Here is a 12,155-nt window from a genome sequence, read left to right as displayed (position 1 = left end):
ACAAACCACCTTCCAATTCACCTTGCACTTTTCCCTGGTCGTCTTGTCCGAGCCGGACCACAAGAAAGCACACTCTAGCTTATTCATGCTGTGAAGGGTGCTAGGTGGAATAGTGAGGGGAGTGATGTAGTAGACCTCCTGGGCGGATAGCACTGATTTGACGAGAGTCGCACGTCCAATAGTAGTGATGCCATTCCCTTCCCACGGAGGGATCTTGACAGCCACCTTGTCCACTAAAAACTGAAAATCAACTTTCTTGAGCTTCCAAACCGAAAGGGGCAGCCCCAGATATCACATGGGGAAGGTAGCGGGTTTAGCTGGCAAGCTTTGGAGAATGGTGCCCAGTTGCATGCCCCGGCATCTGATGGGCACCACCGAGCTTTTGTGGAAGTTAGTGTGGAGTCCCGTGGCCTCTCCAAACCCCTTAAGGACGGTGGCGAGGTTGTCGATGTCTCTCTTAATGGGCTTCATGAACATGATCGCGTCATCTGCATACAGAGAGGTACGCACAACGGGCCGTTGACCTCTAATCTTGTGGAGAAGCCCTTTCATCGTGGCCACCTCAAGGAGATGCTGAAGCGGGTCAATGGAAATGATGAAGAGAAGGGGTGAGAGCAGCTCCCCTTGTTGTAACCCCTTCGCATGTCTAATTGGCAGTCCATGCACCCCATTCAGCAGGATCCGAGAGGTAGAAGTGGAGAACAGCGTGGAAATCCATCCTCTGAATTTGGTTGGGAAGCCTCTGCGCTGTAGAAGATCAAGAATGTACTCCCATTTGACTGAGTCGAACACCTTGCGGATGTCAAGCTTAAAAAGGAGGGCAGGGGACTTGCTCGTGTTTGACAGCTAGGAATCGAGTAGCTATCATTCCAGCGATTTTTTCTGAACGTTGTCATGTTTGTTTGAACTTGTCAGTGCTTGTTAATTAATATAGTAGAATAATTATTCAAAGATTGGCAAACACCTACTTCTCCGTATATCTGAACTGTAAATTGAGACATCATTTGTAAATTTCAGGTTACATATTCCTATGACAACAGCTTAAGTGAAATGTAGTTTGTACCACCAGAAATTTTGGAGCACTACTGCACACTTGGATTGGTGTTCTTTTTATACACAAATGAAGAGATATATTGTTTGGTCTTGCATGGTTGCAAGTGTATTTGCTTCGAATTGAGCGTATCATTGTATCTTGACAGATTTCTAAAGTGTAAACTGTATGAAGTTTTTTTTCTTTCTAAATCAAGAGTTTTTTTCCCTTCCTAAATGAAGCCAATTCGTGGACCGTCCTTTTTTGCGGTTTGGTTTATGATCTTCTTAAGTATATGGGCAAGACTTAAAAAAATAGCAACCACAACCAATAAATAACAAATTACCTCACAAATAAAATAAATAAGTAACATATTTGTAGGACAGGAGATTGTACAAACATAATATAGTATCCCATGTTTCAAATTTAAAAGATAGAGATGAGAAGGCATACACCCTTCTCATGTACGAGTAACACATATAAAGGTTTTGGTGCTTAACTACAAGACACAATGGACTTGTATTGTCACTTATTTTAATTGAAATGGCTAACACGCCAAGTCTTTGGAACTTTTATTCTGCAAGTATATAGACTTTTGTAACTATAGCAAATAAATTGCTCCCAGTTGACTACTCGCGCGGTTCATCTTGGCTCACTGCTTCACTTGGCTGGAGTGGCCCAGTTGCACTGCTATCCGCTGAAATCTGGGGTGCTGTAGAGGAAAACCCAACCTCCGCTTCAGATTGTGCATCAGCTTCTAGAATTGCAGCAGCATTACGGAACGAGCGTGCAAGCTGCAGAAAACAGTACATGTAATAAGACTGATAACTTGAGCAAATATCTAGCAAGAATGATCGTTATGACATGAAGTAAAGCCTTGATGTTTGCAAAATTGTGGTATCCAATGTGAAGGAATCGAGGCAGCCATAACTAACAAAGCAGACCACATGAAACTAGATATTGATTCTAGAAACATGAATAAGTACAATAGTTTTTCTATCTCAAATATTTTGGATTGCAAGAAAAATGTATTGGTTATTTACACTATACGCTCAATTAGGACCTGAAAGTTTGAAGATGTGGATAAGTTTTGTAGACAATAGAACATGCCATTAGATAGAGTGCATCTCAGCAGAAAATAAAGAACTGAGTGTAGTTTGGACTGATCATGTTAATTAATTTGAAGAAAACCACACTTAGCAGCATATTGGCAAATGGAGAGATGTGTCTCACGCTAGGTACAATAGGACTAGTTTTGGGTAAAATTATCAGAACAAGTCAACATTGTAGCTCGGGGCACACACTAGTGGGTTTACTAAGCCACTTGGATGCACAAGGTGTTATCTCCAAATTTGTTTTCGTTGTCAAAATGTGACAACCCAATCCAATATGTTTTGGTAGCTAGAGAAGCCAAACCAACACGTGCTACCAAAATTTAAGATTGGTCAAGTTGCCACAAATGCCTCACTATCTATGAGAACATCATCTCCCACCGAAAGAATATCCCCTCCTTAACGAGACACTTGATGTTAAACCTAGGGTTTAATCTCTTGTGGACCAGGAGTACAACCATCCAACCACATATTGATTCTCTAGTCTACTGTTTTTATGGTAGACCTACACCATTAGGTAGTTGCATCTTTGACTTGACTTCCACGAAAAACCCCGTGGGGTAGGATAGTAAAAAGTTGATTATAGGGAAAGCTAGGATTTCGCTTCTGATATTGACGCAATACCGATGACAATGACTGAATGACATTAATAGACGATGAGAATTGATCGATGCATATCCCTAGAAGTGTGTCAAATTTATCCTGTTTGTGTTGTCATCTCATAAATGTTGGTGATGGTAGCTTGTCGATGACTCAACATGTTGTATCTTTGGTTTCCGCCCATTTTTGAAAAATAGAATATGCTGTTCTCAATTGGTGAAACAAGATCAAGATTTTGCCTCTGATTTCGAAAATACACATTCGTAATAAGGTATATCCAGTTTTCTTTGTACTACATATTTCTCGAGGAAGGTACTTATTATGTTTTTGAGTGCTCAATTATTTGTTGCCGACAACTATTTCAAAAATAGTAAAGTTATGGATTTCAGTCATAAGTAGTATACTAGAAACATGAACACAACACTAACAAACTAGATCAATTAGTGATCTATCTTTGTTTTGGAAAATTTGATAATTAATGCCTAACTTCATTGCTTCAAGGAAATAAACGATCATTTTACATGCAGTGCTCTTAATTTATGTGTATAGATATTTTTCAATTTTTTTTTGTCATGTTTGAAATATAGCAAGTTAATTTATACCTATCTAATTGAAGACTTACTTTCATAATCTATATCGGACAAGCATCTTCATTCTTCATTGTTTGATTGGACTACATGTTTTCATATATCTCCTTTAAAAACCACTGAAAAATAGCGCGCTCTACCGCCGCTAATAGCACGCTATAGCGTATGGAGAATTGTCTCGCTAGATTGATCAGTGTATAGTGTCTCGCTAATAGCACGCCTTAGCATGCTACACGCTAATAGCATATTCTAAGGGGTGATGCTATTTGTATAGCGTCCTATTTTTGTCCTTGCTAAAAACACTCTATTGAATTATATGTTTGTTGAGTTTTGAAGTACAATGTATAGAATAATAAAAGTCTAAACTGATATGATGGGTTTGTCCTAAAAACATTGTGTTCTCAAGCTTCAATTACTCATTTTCTTTATTTATGCATTGCTTATGTGCTGAATTTGAAGTGTCAATCTGACGCAACTCGTTAAACTTGTAAATACACATTATTGTTTTAATAATAGCAAATATTAAAAATCATCTATGTTTATTGACTGGGCAGTTACTCAATTAGAGGCGACATCTACAACCAAAATGAACCTCTCAAAATGTAAATGTGATAATTTTTGTATAAACACTTGATATAAATGTTTATTGTTTTTTTGCAAGATATACACATACTTAATTATTAATATCTTTGGAATCATATTTTGATCTATATTGGTGTAGTTTTTAGATCCTATATTATCAATATTTTGGCTATTTTTGTTGCAGTTGCACATATTTGGTGGAACAAATTTAAATTTCTTATTTACCCTATGATCAATAGTCATAAATGGCATAGTCACACACTTGATTTATTCCAAAAATAGTTAGAACATACTACCGCCTCCCTCCACACCCCCACGGGGCGAAAAGGATTTGTTGTATGATATATCTCATTGGGTGTTGAAAGTCAGTTTGCCTGTTATACAGGGTGCTACTTTTATTAAGTGTTGGCTATTTTCTAGATATTTTTGGAAATACTTCTGATCCATGTAATGGTATGAGGGTAAGGCTTAATCCAAACCTTAAATTTTATTCCTTGCCAAGAAAGGTCTAATGTGGTACATCCGAACATGTTCTAGGAACACATCACAAAAGAAATTTCCTAATTTAACCATTTTGAAAAGAACATTTCTTTAGATACACATTAAAATGAGTGAGGTTACTTCATAAACCATCTAGATGCTAACATGGGTGCAATTTGTTTAACCTGAATATGTAAATAAGACACACTTTTGCATTATATTTCAAATTCCATGTATCCATCGTCATCATATTCAGCCATAAGAATTATATTCTCATGCTAAATTTCTTTCACATATTTTTGTAATGTTTTTTTATTACAATGCAACAACTTCAACCATTTGGTGTTTAGCTATTAAATATGATATAAATATATTATTCAGTTGTCAATATTCTATATCTAGCAATAATATTCTCTAGTCTTAATTTAGAAATAATGCATGACATAAGTGCTATAGTATATTGTTGTATGTCTTGGATCTACTTTGGCAAACCTTAGCTTTCAGGTAGGCATTTTCAGCCTTCAGGCAAGAAACACATCGGTATGTCCTCAACGCCTCACGCATTTTTTCGTTCTCAATCGCCAATACTTTGTTCTCAATCGCTAGAAGCTCATTCTGTTGCTTGATGGAGGGCTTCTGTGATGAATACCATTGTTTAGTTTAGTATATTTGTAGTATTATATTTAAATATGATAATATGGTAAATATTAATTTCCAATTACTGTAATCAAGACTACATAACAACAATAACATTGTGGCATGTCCAAACAAAATATTATACACTTGATAAAATTAAAGGTTTTTGCTTGATAAAAATCACATAAATGTTTGTTGGTGCCTAGGAGATTAAGACACACACACATGAATAAATATATATGGTTTTGTGTTGTGACTTTGCGACCTTAATCCGAGGAGCCTTCTTCGTTACCAACAACTTAGCTCGTTTTGATGAAGACCTTGAGTTTCCATCCATTTTGGTGATATTCTCACGACTGATGAAAAGTTCTCCAATATGACTGTTGAAACAATAAAGTGTATGTATCAAAAACTTTAAGACCCGTGGAATAGTATGATGTTTTATTATGTGGAAAGAAACAAATTGCCTACTATATACATATATACATGAATAATTATAAGTATATACATGAATATTTTAAGCCTCCCATGACTATACATATATGCGAAAACATAAGTCTATATGTGAACTCCTGCCTTCCAATGACTACCACAAAATTTGTAGCAGGTAAAGATAAGTTTATTCTGTTTTTGCATTGGTGTGAATATTTTAACAAAAAGTAGATATTTATTGCACAAAATATTAATCTATTGTCAAAGATAGCACAAATCATGGGAACAAATATGTTATGTATTCCAAAGCATTATTAGTTTTCCAAATTGAAAAACTAACAAGGAAATTTCAATGACAAGAAAGAGATTACGTTTCATGGAAATAAAATGGTGTATATGGACTAGTTTATATGTAAACTACAAAATCTTAATTTGGTGTTTTGTTGTTCTGATCCTTTAGCGATCATGTGAGCATTGTCTCTAACGAATAGGGAAATATCTTCTACTTTAGTCAATCAAGTTAAAAAGATCTTCCACTTTACAAGAGGGAATGTTTTTATTAAGTGAGTCATTTTAGGGTGATTTTCTTTAATCAAAGAGAAAAAAATCCAAAATATTTCAAGTTCTTGGTCCGAACTTTCATGTGTAAAAAACTCCGGAGACATGGAAAGTGACAAATCTGTGAAATAAAACATGAAACTTCAGCTATCATTTATCTTCAGAAAGACTATTTTTTCCATCAATACTCTAACATAATACATCTGAACAAAAAGAACACAAATATGCATTGATGTATACTTGAAAACATACAATAACCTATTGTGAGTACTTCACAAACATAATTGCTTATCTACCATTAAAGACCCCATGACGTGCATGACCAAGGAAAAAAGTTATTCAAACATACATAGTATGTAGGAAAATAAAATAATTTTGGGAACCTTGCCAACAAAGACAAACAACAATCCTTCTTTGGTGCGAGCATATACTACAAAAACAAGCTATGATTTTTGAAAATACAAAATACAATAACTCGTAATTTGAAGTTATGCATAGTATGCCTATGATTTTTCAAAGGAAGAATGCCCTTCATAACTATGAAAAGCATACCAGGTAGCGTCCTTACGCTGTGAGCCCTCTTAGATCATAGGGATCAATGCTTCTTGCATTATGCGGGAGAGAAAGTGGTGCTTTATAGGATGGTCACACCGAGTGGTATCAATTTTTGGTCATTACAATATCCATGCCCCGCATTTAAGTAGGATTGGTGCCTAAAGATGTATGCCGCACTATAGATAGATATGGACTGTGTTATTTGGAATAAAAGGAAACTATGGCTCAAATCCTATCGATCGCCTTTTCTAAGTGATAGGGTATGACCTCAGGAGTCATAGGATACATAAGATCCCAAGAAAGATAGAGTTGAAGTTATGCATATATTTTCCCCGACACACTTTCGGTGCGCATGAGACGTAAGAGCCTAAGGAAGATAGAGTTGAAGATATACACATCCATTTTCTGACACACTTTCGGCGCATAGATAGATGGTGCACTAATTTGATAAGTACCCCTCCGTTCCTAAATATAGGATGTTTTGACAGTTCAAAACTGAACTGCCAAAACATCATATATTTAGGAACAGAGGGAGTAATGCATAAAATGTAGGTCTATCTTTTGCTCTTTAGTCCTAGTACTACACCCATTGTACTCATCTAGTGATATGTGGCGTCGATGGGAGGATGTGGGCTACCAGTTTGTGCAAGTCTAGAAGACGTAGTGTCGCGGCTAGGTCATCGTGGGTGGGCTCCTAGGAGGTTTAATAGCTTCAAATAATGATGTGCAATGCTTCAATGTATTGGTGGTACGTCATGTAGTATTGAGAGTATATCGACTAGAGGGTGGGTGAATAGGATATTTCAAATTTATTTTGAAATTTGAAAACTCTCGGTACATCACAACAGAAAATAAATCTAAGCACAAAAAATCTACAAAATATTATCACGCTAGAAGATAAACTATATAGAACGAGAAGATTAGACGAAGGACTACGAAAGAGATGATACCATCAAATTCTCATCAAGTTTTTTTTGGAGTTATGGGTATTTGTGGAATCAATAGAATTGTGTTAAGGGGTCATATTTCAGCATCAAGAAATGAGGAGGGGCATCTTCCCACTCTCCTCTGATTGTGTCAGCATTCCTCTAGGGGCACGGTGATCATCGCCATCTCGACAACCATCTTCTTCCTTTGTATTGGGGCTCCTCCATCACAAAGCCTATTACTACTTAGGCACACATGATTGTGTTATGAATTATTTCCCAACTATTTATTTCATGTTTACCTCTATATATGTTTGAGTAGTTATTTGTTTGATGGCATCGACGAAATAGTATGAAGGTTGGTTGCACATATTTACATTACTCCCTCTATTTGGTATAACGCACTTCAACGTTCATGTCAAACTTTGACTTATAATTTTGGTCAACAAAATATGGGTTATATGCCATATAAATATATCGTCGTAAAGTTCTTTGAAATGTGCATACAACGACATACTTTTTGTGGCATAACTCACATTTTGTTGGTGCAATCAATGGCCAAAGTTGGATATAAAAATATGAAGTGGCCTTGTATACAAAAAGAGAGGTAGTATTTTCTATGATATCATTTGTGGCTTTTGTATGAATGCACACATATATTAAGGGAACACATGCGTTTTCTAATGCATTATGATGAAGGATGAAGGGGATCTTGTGGGAAATATGCCTTAGAGGCAATTATAAATGGGTTATTATCATATTTTCTTGTTCATGATAAACAATTATTATCCATGCTAGAATTATATTGACAAAAACATAGACACATGTGTGGATACATAAACAACACCATGTCCCTAGTGCACCTCTACTAGACTAGCTCGTTGATAAAAGATGGTTAAGGTTTTCTAACGATAGACATGAGTTGTCATTTGATAACAGGATCACATCATTAGGAGAATGATGTGATGGACAAGACCCAACCATAAGCTTAGCATATGATCGTATCACTTCAGTTTATTGCTATAAATTTCTTCATGTCAAGTAACTGTTCCTAAGACCATGAGGTCATGCAATTCCGTGACACTGGAGGAATACCTTGTGTTCTATCAAATGTCACTCTGTAACTGGGTGATCATAAAGGTTCTCTATAGGTATCTCCGAAGTTGTCTGTTGGATTCGCATGGATTGACACTGGGATTTTTCAGTCCATATGTCGGAGACGTATCTCTGAGCCCTCTCGGCAATACAACATCTTAAAGAGCTTGCAAGCAATGTGTCTAATGAGTTTAGTCATGGGATCTTGTACTAAGGAACGAGTGAAGCAACTTACTGGTAGCGAGATTGAACTAGGATTTAGAACTAGGGGAATCAGTAAGTTTGCCGCCAGGCAATAACAGACAACAAATGTCTGTATACAGACGGCAAAGCTTTTATCGTCTACCAACAGACGACAAAGCTTGACGACATCCTATGAATGGGGAAAGAGGTTCTTTGCCGCGAGCTTGCATCAGGCAGACGACAAAGATTTTGCCGTTAGTGTAACTAGTTTGTCGTAAGTGTAACTAGTTTTTTTTGATTGGAGTAAGTGTAACTAGTTTGCCGTCAGTTAAATTTCAACAAACGACAAAGAAAAGTAGTTCACGGCTCTGTTGTTGATAACAGAGTTAACCTCTTTGCCGTTAGCCGCACTTTCTTACAGACGGTAAATATTTTATTTTTATTTTTACAAAGATACGCACAACACTTGAACATCAAAACAAAAACGCATAGGTATGACATTGAGGTGATATTGGAGAGAAAACACATAGGTATAACATTGTACTTTGCATTTCCATTAAAGCAATCTATAATAATGACAATCACTTTATCACAAAATAGTCAATTGCCTAGAACACTTGATCCCATTGGATATCATTAATTCCTTCACGACCATAACACACTCACTCTCTTTAGTTCTTTCAAACTATTTAATAATAACAACACACACTTTAATTGACTTGCCTCTCAAACTAAATAACACATATTCACTTGAATATTTGTGAAGTAATCACTAAAAATATTAGATAACATACATAACTTTAGAGATAGGGGACTACTGACTAGCTACTTTGGGATTTCAACACGAGATACATCCAAATCCATAATTGGAAAGTGCTATAATTATATTTACATTTTACAAAACATATAACTCATTATTTAGGGCAATTCATGTAGTTACATTTTACAAAACATATAATTCCACAAACTCCTAAAATCAACTAAGAAAGTTAATTGAAGTTGCCTTTTCAACCCCTCTACTCAGCATGGTTCATCCTTCAATGTGTTTGGTAATGAGAGAGCAAGCGCTCCTCTTTTCTATGTACATTCTTGAGACAAGGTAGTGCCCACGAGGGAGAAGGATGCCCTATGTTTCCATTCATGCCTACAAAGGACACGATGTCATACACATGGTCTCACATCATAGGTGGATGAGCATGTTAGCCACCTTATTAATGGCAACGCATTATGGTGATGTTAGCGCGAGTCATCATAGGGTTCCATGATGTGGCATGCATTACAAGTTTTTTCGCCTATGTCGTCTTCTAGAAATTAATTCAATATGGACGTGCTTCTCCCTCCCATAATACGATGCATATGCTTTTCACCCCTCGGGCACATCATCGCGTAGGGGTTTGTGGCAGCTAACATGGAGGGTCTTCAGAAGTATCTCACCAATCATATGACCGGCACATGATACTCTTGATGCATCTATCGATGCATGAGTTCCTTATTGTTTCTTTTTTAACTACCAATGCATTTTCATGTTGTCGTCTCTGTAAAGGTTGCCATCGTGGTCAATTCCTTGGTCGTCATGGTTGCCTATGGGGAGAAGCTCATGCCATCTAGGCTTAAGAGGGGGGGGGGGTGAGGAATGCTATGTAAACCGAGGTACGAGCCAATAGCTGCACTTTCATGTCAAACCATTTTGGTTTCATGTTTCTTTAGATCTTATTATTGCTAATGCTAGATTGAATAGACAAATTACCTCATTTTATATCTATTGTTGTTTTCTACATGTTTGAATTGGCACAACATAATTCTCTACTTGATTTGAAAACAATAGATTACCCACAGGTGAGTGTTTGATGTAAGGTAGATATATATTGAGTAGCTGGTGGACTACTACACAACATTAGGTTAGAAGACACATCCAACTATGATAGCCATTGATGACATATGAGGATGAAAAAAAGATAGTGTCGGCAATTGAGGAGATTGTGGCAAGATACTAAGGTTAGCTTGGTGGGAAGAGGTTGAGGCAAATCTGCTGGCACCAATAGCTTTCTAAGATATGAGAATTAGTCAAGGACAACTGAGGAGGCATATGTAGAGCGATATGTTTTTAGTTTGGTTTTATGAGTTGGGAGATGGAGAGAAGGTGGGGACTGTTGAGGATCGTAGTAATTTCAAAATTTTCCTACGCCATACAAGGATCTATCTATGAGAAACCAACAATGAGTGAAGTAGTAGAGCATCTTCATACCTTTGAAGATCACTAAGCGGAAGCGTTGCTAGAACGCGGTTGATGAAGTCGTACTCGCAGCGATTCTGATCTATGCACCGAACGACGGTGCCTCCGCGTTCAACACACGTACAGCCCGGTGTTTTCTCCTCCTTCTTGATCCAGCAAGGAGAGAGGAGAAGTTGAGGGAGAGCTCCGACAGCACGACAACGTGGTGACAGTGGAGCTACGTGGTAACTCCGACAGGGCTTCGCCAAGCACTACGGAGGACGAGGAGGAGGAGGAGTATGGCTGCACCGTGGAGAGATGAATTGTGTGTCTCAAAAGGGCCAAAACCTCAAGTATATATAGGAGGAGGGAGAGGGAGGGCTGCCTTGGCCCCTCCTCCAAGGAGGAGAGGTTCGGCCGAGCTAGGGAGGAGTCCACCTCCCACAAGGGAGGTGGATCCCTTCCTTTTAAATCCCGTTTAGCATTATCTCTTTATCCCTAGCCGCATGGGCCTTTATGGAAGGCCTTGGTCAGCCCAATAAGGGTTGGTCCACCTCCTCTATCAGCCCATGAAGTCCTTTGGTCGTCACACCCCTCAGGGTCCTCCGGCACCCTCCCCGTACTCCCGGTACAGTACTAATGAGCCCAAAACTTTTCCGGTGACCAAAACAGGACTTCCTATATATCAATCTTTACCTCCGGACCATTCTGGAGCTCCTCGTGACGTCCGGGATCTCATCTGGGACTCCGAACAACCTTCGGTAACCACGTACACTATTTCCCTATAACCCTAGCGTCATCCAACCTTAAGTGTGTAGACCCTACGGGTTCGGGAGACATGTAGACATGACCGAGGCATCTCTCCGGTTAATAACCAACAACAGGGTCTGGATATCCATGTTGGTTCCCACATGTTCCACGATGATCTCATCAGATGAACCACAATATCAAGGATTCAATGAACCCCGTATGCAATTCCCTTTGTCTACTGGTATGATACTTGCTCGAGATTCGGTCGTCGGTATCCCTATACCTTGTTCAATCTCGTTATTGGCAAGTCTCTTTACTCGTTCCGTAAAACATCATCCCGTCGCTAACTTCTTAGTCACACTGAGCTCAATATGATGATGGATTACCGAGTGGGCCCAGAGATACCCCTCTGTCACA

General features: G+C 38.0%; 1 protein-coding gene across 1 annotated transcript; it reads right to left on the bottom strand.

The window, feature by feature from the left end:
- Positions 1 to 1,420: 1,420 nt before the first annotated feature.
- Positions 1,421 to 6,743, bottom strand: LOC123431479. The gene is made up of 4 exons (XM_045115285.1): positions 6,570 to 6,743; positions 5,293 to 5,407; positions 4,884 to 5,027; positions 1,421 to 1,824 (listed from the first exon to the last, which is right to left on the bottom strand). Exons 2-4 carry the CDS (start codon positions 5,362 to 5,364, stop codon positions 1,660 to 1,662), a joined length of 381 nt encoding a protein of 126 aa, XP_044971220.1. The 5' UTR covers positions 5,365 to 5,407; positions 6,570 to 6,743; the 3' UTR covers positions 1,421 to 1,659.
- Between the last annotated feature and the right edge of the window lie 5,412 nt (positions 6,744 to 12,155).

The sequence above is a fragment of the Hordeum vulgare genome, chromosome 2H (assembly GCF_904849725.1).
Source record: "Hordeum vulgare subsp. vulgare chromosome 2H, MorexV3_pseudomolecules_assembly, whole genome shotgun sequence".
NCBI classification, from domain to species: Eukaryota; Viridiplantae; Streptophyta; class Magnoliopsida; order Poales; family Poaceae; genus Hordeum; species Hordeum vulgare.
Note: the sequence above shows the minus strand (reverse complement) of the source record. Positions and strands in the feature narration are given on the sequence as shown.